The following is a 19,483-nucleotide window of genomic DNA, read 5'->3' on the forward strand; positions in this document are numbered from 1 at the left end:
CACCCCAACTTTTCTTACTTTAAAAAAAAAAATCAAAAATATATTTCTCAAAATTGATTCTTTGTCTATATTAATTAAAAGGTTTCTATAAGGCATAAAGAAGAATTCATTTCTTGATTATCCATTAGTATATTAAATACGGCCTCTTTCTCTCTCCTGTCTTTCTGAGACCACAGTATATTGACAGTACATCTAAAATAGGAAAAGGTCACTCCAGAAGTCAGGTACAATTGAATAAAATGTTTTGCTTAATGTTTGGCTCCTTTGGTGAATCTCTAACTCTTTTAACATCCTAGATCTTAGAAGTTCAAAGTAGTAATGTAGTGTGCTTCTGAAGTAATGGATGATGGAAACACAAGATGCAACTCAAATCACTCAATTGACCTTGTATTTCTTTAGTTCCCAAATTCAGGCCTAGAACTTATAATAATTACCCAACTCAGTTATTAATAGAAAAATTTTGTTCTGGTTTTGCCTTTAATAATGAAGCAAACTCAAGTAGAAAAAATTAAAAGAAATTTATTAAGCATCTGAAGGCATTGAGAGCATCTGGGAAAAAAATACAAACTACAACTACAAATTCAAATTAGATGAATTTCTTAAGGGAAAGACAATCTTTATAAAGGCATATTTCTAAAAGGAGATGGGCTAAAATCTCTCAGCTCCTACTTTATTGCCCTCAACAAGGGGGAAATGAGATTAGAGGTAAAAAGATGGCACATGCAATTATGTACCCTAATAGGGACTATAAAGGAAAAAGGGAAAGAATCAAAGTACATGCCTCCTTTTCCTACAGATTGTCTACTACATACATGAAAGACAAACAAGACTGGAAACAGTGGGGTCACTCATATTGACAGTATAAATTTCAATACTATTTTATACAAGCTCATTAACATACAGACACACACACACAAATTTATTCGTTGATTTGTTTATTTATTCCAGTGCTATTTTATCTACAGTCAAGGCATAAAAATGGCTTATTACTTTCCAATTTGGTTTCCAACTTTATTGGACTAGATTCTATTACTTATAATGAATTTGATTGTATGGATCAGATACTCCTTCACAGATGCTGTTTTCTACAAATGTGGGTGACTTATCTTTGTTAGTATTAAATTAAACATCCATTACCTGTTTTTTAAAATAAAAAGTAGCTTATGCCTTTTCTTTTCTTTTTTTTTTAAATTTTTTATTATATATATTTTTTATAATATTATCCCTTGTATTCATTTTTCCAAATTATCCCCCCCGTCCCTCTATTCCCTCCCCCCGATGACAGGCAATCCCATACATTTTACATGTGTTACAATATAACCTAGATACAATACATGTGTGTAAATACCATTTTCTTGTTGTACAATAAGCATTAGATTCCGAAGGTACATGTAACCTGGGCAGACATATATTAGTGCTAACAATTTACATTCACTTCCCAGTGTTTCTTCTCTGGGTGTAGCTACCTCTGTCCATCATTGATCAACTGGAAGTGAGTTGGCTCTTCTTTATGTTGAAGATTTCAGCTTATGCCTTTTCTAACAACAACTTAGCATTTATATAACAAAACAAAACAAAACAAAACGAACTTAGAACTGGAACTGATAATCTAATAGAACTGAGCAAATTTTTCCTATTTATGATTAGCTAATCTGAAATTCTGGTAGATAAGTGGCACTGTGCAGGGCCTGGAGTCGGAAAAATAAATATTCCTGAATTCAAATCTAGCCTTAGATACCTGGGCTAGTCACTTAATCCTGCTTGCCTCAGTTTCCTCATCTGAAAAATAAGTTGGAGACAGAAATGGCAAACTCACTCCAATATCTTTGCTAAGAAAATTTCAAATGGAGTCATGAAATCTGAAACAACCAAACAACAATAATACCTTTCAGAGATCGCAAACCATTTTAGGAGCAGCTAGGTAGAACAGTGGAAGATTGAAAGCCTCCAAATGGAGTTACAGAGTCAAACACAACTGAACAACCACAATAAAAATCTAAAATGTGCTATTTTGTAAAATGTGATAAAGCAATTAATGATATTACATATATGAAGTATATATAAAACATGTATATATATCTATGTATATCTATATGCCTTTATCTATGGCTTTAACATGCCACTATTGACACTTCAAAGAAAGAAAACATTTTTATTCATATAAGAAAACATAAGATTGGTAAAGTAAGCCACGGTTGATATGGGGCCAGAACTAGAAATGGAAGATCTGCATTCAAATCTAATCTTTGATATAGAGTGGGTACATGAACATAGGCAAGTCACTTAACTTCATGAAAATCTTTTGCAAATCTAAGACTTTAAGTTATACATAATTGATGTGAATTACTAGAGGGTGGAGAAAGCCAAGATAATACCAAAATGCAAGGTAACTGCCAGAGTACTCTCCAATTTCCCTGAAAATAACTGTAAATAAAGCCTCAAAATGAAATCTGAAACAACAGACCACAAAAAGATGAAGTAACACAAATTTCCAGCCCAAAATAACTAAAGAGAACTGCAAGACAAGTCTGTCACATTTGGGTAAAAGAGGAGGACAGGCAATATCTGGGCTACCCAACAGGAAATCCTTAGCCCCAGCACCGATCAGCAACTCTGCTCAGTAGGCCAGAGGCACAGGAAACCAGATGGGAGGCCTCCAGCCCAGAGAAGGGAGCTGCCAGCACCTGAAATCTGATGCATCAGGTAATAAGGTGGGTGATCCCTGTGCAACAAATGAGCTGCCAGGTCCAGAACCCCAAACTACCACAACAAGCCAGTGACCAGGCCCCAGGCTCCCCAGCACATGAAGCTTGAGACGGCACCCTCTTGTATCCCAGGAGCAGAAGTCAATTTTAAAAGTTATTGATTAGGTTGGAAAATAAGAAAACAAACAAAAACAGCCTGACCATAGAAAGCTACTATGGCAACAGGGAAGATAAAAACACAAACTCATTAGAAGACAACAATTTCAAAATACCTAAATCTGAAACCTCAAAAGAGTTATACAAGAGAATCATGAAAACAACAGTCAACAACTGAGAAAATGAAGCACAAAAATTGACTAAAGAAAACAACTCCTTAAAAAGTAGAACTGGCCAAATAGAAATGGAGGTGCAAAAGCTAACTTATGAAGAGGGATATGCATTAACATATTAAAGGTCTTTGTTTCCTCAAATTTATATACAGTAGTTCCTCAACATTCCCCTGCTTCAAAACTCATTTAATTTGTATTCAATGCATTTCAACAAGAAAAAAATGTTTCAGCACTTGACACTCACTCAGAATGCATTGTACTTGGTTGTCTTGGTTAAGCAGTAGGAATAGGAAGTTGATCAGGCATACTGCCCAGCTGCCAATGCTACTGCCCTCAGCTGACCGTGGGCAGCTTGCCACAGTGAATGCAGAGGTACATAGAACTTTCAGGTTGGATGCCATGAGGCTGAGATTGTATGTGATGAGCAGTTCTTCTTCTTCTTTTTTTAAAATAGTTTTTATTTACCAGATATTTGCATGGGTAATTTTACAACACTGACAATTGCCATACCATTTGTTCCAATTTTTCTCCTCCTTCCCCTCCCCCCCAGATGGCAGGTCAACCAATACATGTTAAATATGTTAGAGTATAAATTAAATACAATATATGTATACATGGCCAAACATTTGTTTTGCTGAATAAAAAGAATTGAACTTTGAAACAGTGTACACTCAGCCTGTGAAGGAAATCCAAAATGCAGGCGGACAAAACTAGAGGGATTGGAATGCAGTGGTTCATAGACATCTTCCAGAGTTCCTTCGCTAGGTGTAGCTGGTTCAGTTCATTACTGCTCTATTGGAACTGATTTGGTTCATCTCATTGTTGGAGATGTCCACGTCCATCAGAATTGATCATCATATAGTATTGTTGTTGAAGTATATAATGATCTCCTGGTCCTGGATGAGCAGTTCTTATAGGATAATGCGGCTACAATAGATAATATCGTGGTTCCCAACACAGTAGTGCTAGAAAGGGCTCCTGCTCAGCAGGAGCATGCAGCAAATAAACAGCAAAAATAGGAGCAGCTAAAGCTTGAGCAGCAGCAGTGGGAATCAAGGCAGAAGTGACAGTAGCGGAGGACCCAGGACTCCTGAAAGCCCTGAGCTCTGGGCAGCAGAGGGTGCTGGACCATAATAAATTCTGTCTCCATAGGCAACTGTTCCCCATCCTCCACTCCCCAAAGAAGCTTGGATCATGTTGGGGTAGGGAGAAGAATATAAAGTTTTTATGGTGAGGAGGGCTGGCTTATTTCCCCATAGCTGGAAGCCCCACTTGTCCCTTTGGGAAATTGGTTGGGGAAGGATAATTAGGCTGCAGAGTGGAGATGTACTCCTTATGGGAAAAAAATGTATTGTTTTTCACCACTTCTCAAGCCTTCTGGAATCAATTAATGAGTACTGAGGTACCACTCTACTGTTTTTAGGGGTAAGGAAAAATAGAACTGGAAAATGCTTTTGATGATTTCTCCCATAGCTATGCCTTCATAAGGTAGAACTAGAAAAAGATATTCCAAGGAAATAATAGGAACCTAGCGATATTTTAAGAGTAAGATTAAGAGTACCAGGCATAGGAGAGAAAAGTTCAGAACAGGTACCCAGACAAGTAGAAATTAAAAAAAAAAAAAAAAAAAAAAAGGCACAGACAAGAAAAATAAAATGATACATAGTAACCATATCCAAATATGTGAATTTGAACCTCATATCCATTATTTTCTTGTCAACAGATAGGAAATAGTTTCCTTGTTCTTTTGGTTCTGCTTGATTCACATTGCATCAGTTTATACTATTGAGGATTTTCTGAAATTCTCTTTTGTTATTTCTTAGGACACAATAATATTCTATTACTTTTATATACCAAAATCTCTTTAGCCATTCCTTAACTTAAGTAATCTAAAATTCTTTAGCTTCTATTTCTTTTACTTTCCTTTTTTCCATTTTTCACAATCAGGAAGTTTGTTTTGCTTGTTTCTATTCCCTTGCCAGCAATAGCCTCCTTTTTAAGCTCCTCTCACTATTTCTGTTTGTTTCTCTGTTGAGTTTTATGGGTTTCTGTTCCAAACACTGTTTTCAATTTGCCTTTGTCCATTTCTGAGAAACAAGGTTCATCTAATGTCTAAACCCCAGGCCTTCCTCTATTTTATATATTCTTCTTCTTATGCATTCCAAGTATGAGAAATAGCCAAGTCCATTTCATTCTTTTAACTTTCTACATCAGAGTATTTCTCCTTTTATTCTACCTTCTCTAAAACTCCTTCAAGAATTTAAGGAATTAAGGCTCTAAAGGGATACTTGGTTTTTTTTTTTTCTTCCCATTAGAATATGAATATTAAATCATCCTATAGTGCCTTCCAAATGCTCAAATAAGTTTACTTCCCTATCCTTCTCTGGACTCTTGTGTTTGTATTTCAAAATTCCTGTTCACATGTGGTCTTTTCATTAGGAATTCCTGAAAGTATTTTCTTCTGGCCAAACCATACCAGAAGTTAAATTGTATCATAAAATGGCAATAATCAAAATAATCTGGTACTGGCTAAGAAGAAGAGTGGCAGATTAATAGAATAGATTAGATACATATTATACAGTAGTAAATGGCCATAGTAATCTAGTATTAGATAAAGCCAAACACCCAAGCTTTTGGAACAAAAACTCACTACTTTACAGAAAAGAGCTTGGATGGCAGAAACAAAGTATAGACTAACATCTTACAATGTTTGCCAAGATACAGTCAAAATGGGTACATGATATAGATATAATGTGTGATACCCAAGTAAATTAGGAAAGCAAGAAACAGTTTACCTCTCAGATCTATGGAAAAAGGGAGAATTTATGACCAAACGAGACAGAGAATATTACAAGATATAAAATGGGTAATTTTGGTTATATTACATTATATTACATGAAAACCAACATAACTAATTTAAGCAAATATGAAGGCATCTGTGATAAAAGACTCATGTCTCAAATACATAGAAAATGGAGTCAAATTTATAATACAAGTCATTCACCAATTGATAATCAAAGTACACGAACCAGCAGTTATCAGATGAAGAAATCAAAGCCATCTCTAGTCACATAAAAAAATATTCTTTAAGATCCAACTTAGCCACAGAGAAGGCAACATCTTTGGGGGAGGGAGGGGCGCTTTCATGACAGGGTTGTACTTCATATAACTAATTGCAGCTATCTATTGTCCCTGGTCAAGTTTCCCTGCTGTGGGATCTATCTGTACCAGTATGCTACTTTTCTGGGCCAGAGAACCAAAGAACGATATTCTGATTTTGGTGTAAAATAACCACATTAAAAAATAACCAAAAATAGACTTCAATCATAATAGCTTTTGACCAACATACCACAAATTATTTGTTGTTCAGTCATTTCAATTGTGTCTAGCCTTTTATGACCCCATTTGAGGTTTTCTTGGCAAAGATACTAAAGTAGTTTTTCTTTCCTTTCCCCAGTTCATTTCATAGATGAAGAAACTGAGGCAAACAAGATAAAGTGGCCCAAGTATTATGTATTTAGAGGCCAAATCTGAACCCAAGAAGATGAATCTTACTGACTCCAGATGCAAAACTCTGTCCATTGCACCTCCTAGCTGCCACTGAGGACTATAGAGAAATCTATATTTTAAAACTTCTGAGATTCCTTGCCAATAGTGTTCTAGAAGAAATTACATACTAATATGTTGTATATAAAGTTATATATAAGTTGTATGTAAAATTGTATCTTGTTCTGGTCCGCTTAACCACTATCCTCCCTTTCTATCTAGTATAGTAAGTTTATAAGTAGTCAATATAAAATAACAATAGCAGTACTTACAATAGTAAGATTGCAAAGGTAAACCATTGTCACAGACAGATAAAAGGAAAATAATTTGTAAACTGTATCATATATTAACTAAAAATCACATCCAGATACTACATGCTAAATCAGGAGAAATCATCTAGACTTTGCTGGTACGCCCTTTTGATCCTATAATTTGTGAGCCCAAGATAAGTTCCAGACATCTACAATAAGACCAGCAGAACACCAAATGCTGCTGATGAGATGATATGGATATGTTAATGAACAAGGTATCATAGGTAAGAGTTAGTCTTCTCCCACCAAAACCCTTTAAAAATGAGAAGCCAAACTATTGCATCTTAAAACACTCTTCCTATCTCCATCTGGGTCCATGCTATCCAATCTCCCCAACTCTAATTCATGGCTTCATGAGTGACTGACTTTCTTGTGTCTCTCCCTCTCCCATCTCTTCCTCATATTGCCTGCCTCTCTCCATCACCCTATTCCTGTCCCTATGCCACTGTCCTCTGTCCCCTGAGCCCTTGTGCTGCTTGTTTCTGTACTTTTTGTACCAGTTGCCCCCTTTGTGCCTTATTAAAGTATGATTGCAGCCTCGCTTCTCACTGCTACTGTGTTCTTTCTAGGAAAGTACCCAAAGAACCAAGTGTGCTTGCCCCATTTCTTAATTCTATAAATTACATAGCAATTCACTTGTTAAAAACAAGGCAGGGAAAGGAAGGAAAAATACCTGAGAAGCTGCAAAGCAGGTTCATATTCTTCTGACTCCCAAATGTTCTTTTCTAAACATGCACAATATAACTCTCTAATCTGAAAGTAAAAAATGCATCTAGTTAGGAACCAGAACACAAATGTTGAAGCTTTTTTGTATTAATTTGTCAAAATTGTATATATTCAAGAAATTATTAAAATGACCAATTTCTTCAATTGAAGTCAGATATATAATGAACTGAATACTTTATGAGAACTTCCTTTAAATAAATGCAAAGTGAGTGTACACAGTTTTGGATACTTTGTATTGCTCTGTAGACACTCTAGTACAGAATGTCTCCCTCTCAGCAAAATGTAAGCTCCTTGAGAACAAGGAACATTTTGGTTTTGTTTCTATATACCTGGTGATTTGCCTATAATGAATATTCAATCAGAGATGGAAGTTCTAGGTCCAATTTAAGCAGAAGTACTAATGTTATGTAACATTTCTTCCTTTTACAGAATCATACTTTGTTAGAGATAGATAGCAACTTTTTCATTTTGAAGATGAGAAAACTGAGGCTTAGAGAAGCCAAGTGCTTTATTAAGTTCATTCAGTAAATTAATAGCATTTCTTATTTGAATTTAGTTCAGTTCAATAAACATTTTATCCAATCGCTGAATTTTTTAAAAATCTCACAATAAGATCCCCTACAAAAAGCAGGCAAACTTCATAATTTATGTGATTTAAAAAAGAAAATGACAATAATAACATTTCAATTATGTCATAGAGAAGCTGTATATACTTTGAAATGTGGTTAACTGTCATAAACACATGGAGAGAATACTTTTTCAATTATCAGTACAATAGTAATATATGTAGCTGGAATTGATTCAGATTTGCAAAACTAATTTTTTTTTAAAAGGATATGACTCTGCTCCAAATCCCAATTCCTAGAATGCTCAGGAAGTCAGAGTACAACTACCAGCATTCCTATTTCAAAGATTTCCAATTAGAAAATATTAGTTACCTGTCTGCCCAGGGGATACTTGGGAAGAGAAGATGTGAATGCATGAAGACACTTCAGAACTAAGAAGAAATTCTCATGGTAAATGTGTAGCTCTTCCAGGAATCTGAGAGTTTCTTCCTAAATATTTTAAAAATTTGAATTTATCATTCAAAAACAAAAGTGATATAATAATACCATGTCAGAAAAAATAATAACTATTTCCAACTAATATTAAGCCAGCAAACAGAAGAGAAGAATCTGAATTACAAAACAGATCGTAATTCCTCAGGTTTTAGAAGACAAATAATATACAAGATGAAAGTTAGGTAAATCTGGCCACTATATAGATTTTCCATCCAATGACAATTAGCCAGATATTTTGCAAATGCTAAAATCAGTTTTGTATTTTTAATAGGCAAATATTTCTAACGCTATGGGGTTATGGAGCAGAGAGGGGCAAATGCATAAATAAGCATATAATTAACAGTTGTATTGTGCAACTGTCCAGTAAATACTCTACCGCCTCACTAGTATTAAATGGGCTGATGAGATGACTATAAACTCACATGAAATTATGCATGAATCAGTGTAAGAAACTCAATGAAAATGTGTGCTTTCACAAAGATATTATTACAAGGATATATTTACATCCATGGAAAAAAGCATAAAAGAAATCTAGGGTTAAAAATTTCTTCATCATTCTGTGGTAGAAATATCCAAAAATTGAGTACTCATTTAATCCCGAAAGTCATAGATAAAAATGACATAAATTTTAACTCATGGAGAAGAAATAAACTTGACAAAGTTAAGCTGGCTTCTCTAGTTATTATAGGAAATTCAATCCCATCATTCAATATGGCTTCTTAGCTCTTTATAAAAATAAGTCAAATGTTGAATTGGAAATGAATTTCAAGTATTATTTAAGCCTCCAAAGCCCTTCATTTTTCTAATTTGAAAATACTTCAAGCATATTATATAGTGTGGATATATATATTTCCTTAAGCTTTACCACTGAGGATGCTAAGTTTATAGACTGGATTCCATATATTAAAAGTTACTTTATTCTGAGTTTAATACCACACAAAATTAATATTTCCATATACAAAATAGACTAGATAAAAAAAAAGAATGAAACCAAGAATCTAAATTATTTATGGCTTGCTTTGCCTTTTATGCACATAATTCAACATATAAATTTTTTTATTATAGCTTCTTATTTACAAGATATATGCATGGGTAATTTTTCAACATTGACCCTTGCAAAACCCTCCTTTTCAACTTTTCCCCTCCTCCTCCCCACCCCCTCTCCTAGATGACAGGCAGACCTATACACAACACATAATTTTTAAAGCTGATTTCTTTCCTTCTGACTTTTCTTTGTCCTCTTCTAATTCCTCTTTTACTTACTTAAAAAAAAATATTTTTATTAGTATTTTTTTTTTACACTGCCTATATTTCTTTGTGTATTCCCCTTCCCTTTTCCCCATTCAGGGAGCTAGCTATTCTTTATATCAAAGATTTTTTTAAGGGAAGAAAAAAATTATTAAAAAAAAATCCATGTTATATGCTCTGTTTCATATTCATTAGTTTCTACCTCTGCATAAGACAGAGGGAACACAGCTTTTCACATATCTTTTTCTGGTCTGATTCCATGCATTTTTAACGTAATATTTGATTTTTTCAAATTGTTTTGGCAATAAATTTAAAAATTTCACAACCTATCAAAGGATCTCTTTATTAGGATATATATTTCCAAACTCTATTACCTGAAATATGTTCTTAAAGCCTGAAAGTATCCTTAGTAGTCACTGTCTTCAAATTTTCATTTCCTAAGAAGTTAAATAGCTGACTTAAATTACTTACTATGTCCTCCTTCAAATAATACTTACTTAGCTGATAATCATTATCTTAAGCTCTTAACCATGCTGAAAATAACTACTCAGATAGACAGAGTCAAGTGAATTGGATCCATAAATGACTAGTTCAATAAATTTCCCTCTACTCACTGAAAAAAATCAATTCCTTGTTCAGCAAACTATGGCTCATTACACTGAAAGCATTGTAAAAATAAAAGAAATGCTTTTAGCTCTCAGATGTTTTCTTGCTATTTCTTTAATTGGCTGATGAGTAATTTAAGAAGTGACAAGGTAAGCTCCGAAGCCTATCACACTAAGATCAGTCACATTTAAAAAGGCACATCAGCTGTAACAGGAAGAAAGTACACTGTAACTACATAAGCTAAAACAGAAAGGGCATAAAATCTGTTCTTAATAATTTGCTTTTTTGCGTACTCTGGAAGCTTTGAAATGAAGCTTCTGAACAGAAAAAGATGTATGTCATTGCTTATTAATCACATTTCATACTAATTTGAATTGTATATTGTTTATTTCTATCTTGGAAATTAGATTTGCTAAGTGAGAATGTCTCAAAGCAGTTCATCCTCCTTAGGACAGACCATAGATATGGTTCTTGACAATTTTAAATAGGAGTCTCTCTGTATATGGATATACTCTGAAACCCTTATTATTTTCAAAGCAACACACAACTAATATGGTGGATAAAACATCATACTAATATCTTTTTGCCAAAAACATTCCAAGATGGTTTTGAGAACTGAAATCAAAATTGACTTTCCTGTATTGTACATATATTTTCTACCATCAAGTGATAAGGCTATCTTTAAAATTATTTTAACAGCTATATATCCTACTTTTTACTTTCTCCCATAGTGATGAAAAAGTATTTCTTGAATCCAGTTTCTAAAACCTAATTACAATAAAGTACTGAATAACTGGACCTTCAGCTATTAGTCATTTTGACCAGCTGAAATTAGCCAGAGAGTTGGGTATTAGCTTTTGCATTAAAAAAAAAAAAAAAAAAAAAAAAAAGTTTTTTTCTTATGATAATCTTTTGCAAGAAGTCTTTCCTAATGTCCTTAAGGTTGGAATTTTTCCTCTGAGATTATGTCCAATTAAGACTGCAAATGTCTAATTTGCACATAGTTGTTTGCATACTGTCTCCTCTATTAGTTTGAGAATTCCTTCATGGCAGGGACTATTTTTGCCTTTCTTTGTGTCTCCAGAAAATGCCCAGCACATAGGAGGTTCTTCTGCTCAATACTCAATATTTTTAAAGCATCTACTATGTCCTAGGAACTATGCTAAGCACTAGGAATATAAAAAGAAGTACAAGCCAGTCCCTGCCCTCAAAGAGCTTACAGTCTAAAGGAGAAAACAACATGCAAACAAATATTTGCATAGATAGATAGGAATAATTAACAGAGAGAAGGCAGTAAAAAAAATTAAGAGAAATGAAAAAGGATTCCTGTAGAAGATAGAATTTAAATTAGGACTTAAAGGAAATCAGAGAGATCAGTAATTAGGGCAATGTAGGGAAAAACATTTCAGGCATGGGGGACAGCCAGAGGAAAAAAACTGGAGTCAAGAGATGTAGTGTTTTGTTCATGGAACAGCAAGAAGAGACTGACATTGTATTGAAGAGATCAAAATATATTTATCAGGAAGTAGTATGTAAGAAGATTGGAAAAATAGGAAGGGGCTAGGTAATGAAGGGTTTTGAATAATATTCATGGAATTTTGTATTTGATACTTGAGGTGACGGAGCCACTGAAGTTTACTGTATAAGGGATAGCACAGCTGGGAATGTGTTTTAAGAAAATCACTTTAGGGGCTGAATGGAGGACGTACGAGTAGGGAGAGAGATGAGAGAAGGAGATATCTGAGGAATGTTGCAAGGGTGAAATTGCCAGGTTTTGACAACATGAATGTGACTTTATTCTATAATGTACTACACTTTCATAAATTCTTAAACAGTTAAGAAGAAATGGAGACTGAGAAATGAAGTGACTTGCATGATTAATAAGAAGTAAGGTCAAGAGAGGCCCTAGTTTTCGGGTTCCTAATTTACTGTTCCTTCACCTCCACATTGTGTGGGGATATGGCCCATTCGTACATGGGAATGAACTTGTATGAACTCATGAAAGCCAATTGTTGAATATTCGGTGAAAGCATTTAACCTCTGAAACCAGCAAATGCCATAAATGAGGGCTTGATTTCTTATTTCCTTGATTGTCTAGGTGATAGAAAAAAATGATAACAACACAGACTAAACTTGAAAGTATTTCATAAGAATAATTTTTCCTGAGAGTCACTTATTAGCATACTTCTACAATTTTATTGAAAGTTTCCTTGGCAAGTACAAATATTCAAATACTAAAACAGAAACAAAAGAAAATAACAGTGAAATACTTAAATATTCAAGTGCTGAGTAATTTGATCTGCGTATTTTAGATTTTGTTTTTAACTGAAAAGAATGGTATGTTTTAATTATTTGACTTCTTTAATTTTTTTTTTAACACAATGGCAGTTATATTATCTTTGTTTTCACAATCCTTTTTTGACTATTTGTGTAAAATAACTCTGTAGCTATTTTTAATTATACAACTGTTGTTAACGTCCACTCTTCTTTTGGTTGCCCTTTCTGCCCTGTTACTTTATAAGACTTCAAATATTTAGAGCTGAGCAGACCTTAGATATTGTTTCTTATAGCTCAATAATATTTCATTACATTCTTATTCTATAATTTAAGTCCTTCCTCAATCAATGGCAATTTAAATTTGTTTCTAGTGCTGCTATGAATTTTTCATACAAATAGGTATTTTGTACATAGGGATCAATATGCCAGATAGCTAAAAGAAGGTTACCAAAAGCATGAGGAAAAGCCTCAGATTTTATTAACTCCCCTCCCCCCCAAAGCCAGGGAAGTGGGAAACCATAAAAAACCAGCAATAATTACAAACTTATATGCCTATTCTTCCATCTATTACAAAATCTTTATGAAAGTCATCTATACATGCTCTAGTAAGAAACAAGCAGGTTTTCAAAAGCCATATTCATTAATGGACCACATCTTTATTGGCTCTGGAAGAAAAAGTGAGGTTGGTAACTTTGAGCAGTCCTCTCTCACTTAAATCCAATTTATTTGCATGGCATGGCATCATTTCCCTGATATCATGGTCCTTTTCAAGAATGAATGATAAACAATTTTACCATTTCATAATTAACTGAATGATTTAGAGACTACAAGAAGTCTCTTTAGTTGATTTTATTTTTTTTAAGTATTTTATTTTATAAGACAAAATGTCACTCTGTGATCTCTTAAAAACTTTCTCTTAATGGGCAGCTAGGTGGCACAGTGGTTAGAGTACCTAAAACCAGGAGGACTCCAGTTCAAATACATGATACTTTAATGGCAGTGTAACACTAGCAAATCACTTAATCCCAATTGCCTTGCAACAAAACCAACCAAACAAAAAACCCATCCTGTCTTGTATTTATATATTAGAATCATTTAAGATTTCTTTGCATATACAACAGAAAAAAATCTGTTTAATAACTGTATGATAATAATCACCAGAAGCATAAAACAAGGAGACATACACTTGGTCAAAGATATTTGCTGATATCTATGATAGAAAATCCAGGGCAGGGTCAAAACCAAAAAGAGATTTCCTACAAGAAATATTCCTATTTCTAGATGGCATTATGATGATTGCAACAAGTCCCACAACACTGCAGTACTGCCATTCTGGGCTACACATTCTAGGTTACATTCCTGGCTTCTCTGGCTTCCTTACCATCTTCTCCAGGTTCTAAACTCAGAACTTAATTTCTTAAAAATGTTCTTGATGTCAACTTCCTTTGGTCTCTTCTCCCCACCCCCTTTTAAAATAAGATATAGTTACATGATTTCTTAGTATAGAAATCTATCCTATCTTGTGCACTCTCAGTCATAGTACTGCAAAAGCATTTTTTCTTTATTTAGTTTTAAGGCTCTCTCTAATTACAACTAACTTAAAATTAATTAGTCAAAGGAAAAATAGTTTTTTCAGTCTCCTGAAGACCTTTAATACAATTAAAAACATTTCCAACTTTGGATTAAATTTTTATTCTTCATTCTCCTTGGCATGAAACATCCAATTCTGTTGATTCAACTTCCTTAATATCTCTTGGATTCAATTGCTTTTCTCATATGGCCACATCCCTAGTTCAGATCCTCATCATTTCTTGCCTGTACTACTATACTACTGGCAAATGGTTTCCTTGCTTCTCCTCTGTTACTTTCTCCATCTCCAAAAAGTTGCTGAAATAATCTTTTCAAAGTATAAGTCTGTCACTCCTTGTTCAAAAAACTCTAGCAGTTCCTGATTTGCCTATAAAATAAATGACAAATTCCATGGCATTTCACAATCTAGCTAGAAACTATCTTTGTAGCCTTACTTCACATTATTTCCCCTCACACATTTCATGTTTCAGACAAAATGACCACTTGCTATTTAGCCTATAAAATACTCCATCTCTTGCCTATCTCCAAACCTGGAATACACTGCCTTTTTTATCTTAGCCTCTCAGAATTTCTTGCTGTCTTCCACACTCAGATCAGAAATCATATCCTACCCAAAGTCATCCTTCCCTGATCTCTTTCTGTTGTTACTACTTTTCCCTTCTTTCAAATATTTTGCATTTATTTATTTGCATTATATGGTTTATGTCCACCTGTCTTTCTTACCTCCTACATGAGCTAATTGAAGACAAAGAATATTTTTCTTCTTTGTACCTTTAATGACTAGCACAGTGCTGGCCTCACAGAGCAAAGGCTTAAACAATTTTTACTGAACTTAATCAGATAACTTCTTATTTCCCCATCACAAACACAATAGCATCTATATTGGTTATTTTTTTTTAATCCATCTTTTACCTCACTTGTACTTATTTGCTTATATGATTGGGGAAGTCATATCTCTGACGATTTCAAGAATTTGTGTTTGAGTGTTTGAGGAAATAATATTTCAAAAGCTATAAATTAATCACTTATATAACACTACTGCAAACATGACACCAGCCCACGTTTCCTTCAAACCGAACTTGAAGTCTGAATTTTAGCATACATAGGCAACATAGAATTCTAGACATAGACAATAATGAAAATCATATTTTAAATGTTATGAGATTTTAAAAATTATAATGATGAGTCTTCTTTATGTAAGAACATTTCAAATTTTGAATATAACTCTATAGGTAAAATTAGGTAGGTTCCCTCAACAGTTCTCTGAGTTTGCTAAGTTTACTAGTCAAATTCTGTCTACCTAAATCAGAGAGGTTCCCTAGCGTCATAAGGCAGAGCTGGTTTTCGTTTCCCAGTAGCCTTATGGTAAGTAGAGGTGGAGAGGTATTAACAATGAAGTCTCTGAGGAAAGGTGGAAATAGAGGTTGAAAATGAAATCTCCAGCTTGTATAAGGGAAGAGGAGAATCTCTGCTAGCAAAGCTCCTGTGTAAGGCTTCTCTTTTCACTAACTGCTTATGACATCTGATATAAATGTTCTAAGTAGACAAGAACAAAACAGAATGTTGCCTATTTCCTTTGTGTACATGATTATTAATGCTGAACTGATTCAATTTCATGTCATACAAGGATCAGTTGAAGTAAATGAAAATGTTTGACCTGGAGAATAAAAGACTAAAGAGGAAATACAGCATCTCTTTATAGGTATATGACAGGTTGTCATATAGAAAAGTGATATCGTGCTCAACTAGAACTTAACCAATTAAGCCATTAACCCAAACATAAGGATCCATGAGGGTCACATTGACTTTGATTTAAAATGTATTATTACCTATGTTATATTGTATTTCCATTTGTTTTCTCAAATATTTCCCCATTACATTTTAATCTGGTTCAAGCTATACTCAGGAATGTTTTTTGGTCCCAAAGGGCAGAACTAAAACAAAATTGTGCAAGTGGTAGAAAGGTAGATTTTGTTCTAATAAAGATTCAAGTGGAACATGTTACATCATGATTGGTATGGGTTTCTTAACTATACCAAGACTGGCTGATCACTGATAACAGGCTGGTTAACAGGAAATCTCAATACTCAGGTATGATTTGACTTAGGACTACTTAAACTTTTTCCACTCTTCACCCCTTTTCACCTGAGAATTTATCTATTTACATATAGATAGACAGATAGATAAAATAGGCATATAATCAAATATTTACAAATAACAAATCATAATTTTGCAACCTTCACATTATGAGACCCCATATTGGGTTGTAAAACACAATTTAAGAAGTTGGGGACTACATGACCTTTATCAATATCCCTTTCAACTTTTGCTCTGTATACTAACTATATTTCCTTCTCCTTTGCTACTGTCTCCAACCCATCCCCTAAAGTTGCTGATAGCCACTTAGCCACTAGGAAATGGATAAGTGTTACAATTCTACATTTTACTTTAAAAAAAAAAAAAAAAAAAAAAAAAGTTCAGAAAACTGGATAGATTTTTTTTTCCTCCTACTGTATCCTGATGTTGATATTAACACAATGTAAAAATGCTAGAAAATTCATGTTTTTATTTAAGCCTTTTATTTACATTACTCAATAAAAATGACTTTTTTTTTTTAAAAAGAGAAAAAACAATGTATTTATAACCTTTACGGTGGTGTTCATTGAAGTCCTAAATGATCAGTCAATCAAATCAGCTTAAATGTCAGGGAATATAAAGATAAAAATGAAAGTGTCTCTGCCCTAAGGGAAATTACATTTTACCAGGAGAGTCTATTACTGGAAATCCCATATAGGATATTCTAGAGCAAAAGATGTCAAGTAATATCAAAGTCAATGGGGCCACTAAGCCATACATAAGGATAACAAGGACATATACTGACTAGGTTTTTAAATCATCTAAGTTTTATTGTATTTTCATCTTGTTAAAATATTTCCTTATTACATTTTAATCTTATTCTCAGCAGACTCCTTGAACCATATGGCACCTTTGACACTTCTAGAGGTCTTGTTTTCTGTCTTCTGGGGAAGTATTTTAGCTCACGTCTGGCATCATCTATGGGCCAAGAGCAAGTCATTTCAACCTTCTTGGACTTCAATTTCTTTATGTATAAAGTGGGATACTAATAATGTGAGGTACACTCCATGGAGTCTTTATAAATAAATCTTAAAGCACTATGTAAACATATTATTAAATTACCTTTGTTAATGGTTCAAAGGAAAGACAATTAAATAACCTCTTTTTTCAATAAAGAATTGGAGAACTATGTCAAGTAACTATGTCAACTTATAAGAAAGATTTTCTTGGAAGTCATAAATGACGGCCATTTAGCTATTCTTTTAAAAAAAAAATCATTAAAATTGATCCTTTCTCTGAAGAATTAATTTATTGAAGAATAGTAGGAACTTCTAGATGAGGAAACTCTCCCTCTAGCAGAGATTTGTCTCTTTTCTGCAATTTATTGTCTGAGTTGCCTGAAGCAGAGAGAGATTGCACTGTTCATAGCCACACAAGTCACACAAACAGTAGATGTTAGAAGTGGGACTTGAACTCAGGTCTTCCTTGTTGTAAAGCCAACTTTCTATCCACTGTCAGGGTAGTTCTTAAAGAACAAAGGATGCTGCTTTATTAATATATCTTTTTGCCTACACAGAAGAACTGTCAAATAATTTTGATTATCTTATTAAATATTCATCTTTTAAAGTTTATTTTTATTAGTCAAAGATGAAATTTTAGTACTGATTGGTGAACAGATTGGCAAACAAGTATAAGAATATATGAATATATAAAGTAAAAAGGAATTTAGAGAATAAGTCTAATCCCTTTGTGTTAAGGAAAAAAGTAAAGTACAGAATCACCCAAAGTTACAGTTAGGAAAAAAAAAAAAAAAAAAAAAAGGATTCAAGTCCTGGCCTGTAGACTCTCAATGCAGTGTTTTTCTGATGTGCCATGCTTCCTCATTATGTATATGCTATTCAATTCTAAAGATTCTTTACATTTCTCCGCTTTTGGCAAGTAGTAGCATTAACAAAAGAGCAAATGTGCTAAATATAATGATAAGGTATCATTAATAGGGGAGATGAAGCCAACTAATTTGTGATTAGCAACTTCATGTCATCCCTCAATCTTACTTTCAGCACACATTCTACTCTCCTCTATTATCATGTGCTTGGTAATTCACTGATAAGATGATGTTGGTCATGAAATAGCTTTCACCTATCTGTTTGAACAAAGTAGCCAAATTTCAGATTCCTGGCATCAAGCTTATGTTCATGTGTTCATTAATTTAAAAATGAAAGATTCCATTCCATATTTCCTGTTAGGAGAAACTGAGGTTCTGGAAGGATATATATGATTGATATCATGATTTGACAATACTAAACCCAGCTGATCTCAATATATACTAATTTGATTATTTTGAGTTACATGGGATCCTTCCCAGTTTGTAGAATTAAATTCAATCCAATAAATCTTTATTTAGTCCTATCTGTGGGTAATCTTCCCATAAAGTAGGCTTCCGGAGCATATAGCACAATCTAATAGGGGGAACTTCCTTAAAGAGGAAAGAGTCATTTAGATTAGATTAGGCTAAACCAGGTTTAGTGCTGGAAGGATTCAGAAATCAGGTGATCCAATATCCTCATTTTATAGATAATGAAATTAAGTCCCAAGAATGATTTGCCCAAGGTAGAATTTGAATCTAGTTCCTCTAACTTCAGTCATCCCCTTTTCTCCTATACTACTGGTAGAATAGTAATAGATTATTATATAATATTGTTGTCATTATTGTCCTAGACAAGAGAGCATAAAGTTTACTCAGCAAGCAGTAAGGAAGAATCACTGAAAGGTTTTAAGCCAGAAAAAAAAAAAAATGATATACACATCTATGTATAAAGAAAATAAGTCTGGAAGCAATGTGAAGGATGCTTTAGAAGGAAAAGAAGAGTAAAAATTATAAAGATAAAAAAATTAGCTAACATTAACTAGCATTTACTACGTACCAGACCCTAACTAAATGCTATACAATTATTATTATTTGATTATCTCCATTTTACAGAGGAGGAAACTGAGACAAACCAGAGTTA

At 33.6% G+C, this 19,483-nt stretch overlaps 1 protein-coding gene across 2 annotated transcripts in view; it reads right to left on the minus strand.

The window, feature by feature from the left end:
- Positions 1–19,483, minus strand: part of ORC3 (origin recognition complex subunit 3) — an 89,321-nt gene that overhangs the window by 20,421 nt on the left and 49,417 nt on the right. For both annotated transcript variants that reach the window (XM_074310328.1, XM_074310327.1), the window contains exons 12-13: positions 8,556–8,672; positions 7,565–7,644 (exon numbers count right to left, since the gene is read on the minus strand). In XM_074310328.1, coding sequence (XP_074166429.1) covers positions 7,565–7,644; positions 8,556–8,672 — 197 coding nt within the window. The remainder of the gene's footprint in view (positions 1–7,564; positions 7,645–8,555; positions 8,673–19,483) is intronic.

The sequence above is a fragment of the Sminthopsis crassicaudata genome, chromosome 4, assembly GCF_048593235.1.
Source record: "Sminthopsis crassicaudata isolate SCR6 chromosome 4, ASM4859323v1, whole genome shotgun sequence".
In the NCBI taxonomy this organism is placed as follows: domain Eukaryota; kingdom Metazoa; phylum Chordata; class Mammalia; order Dasyuromorphia; family Dasyuridae; genus Sminthopsis; species Sminthopsis crassicaudata.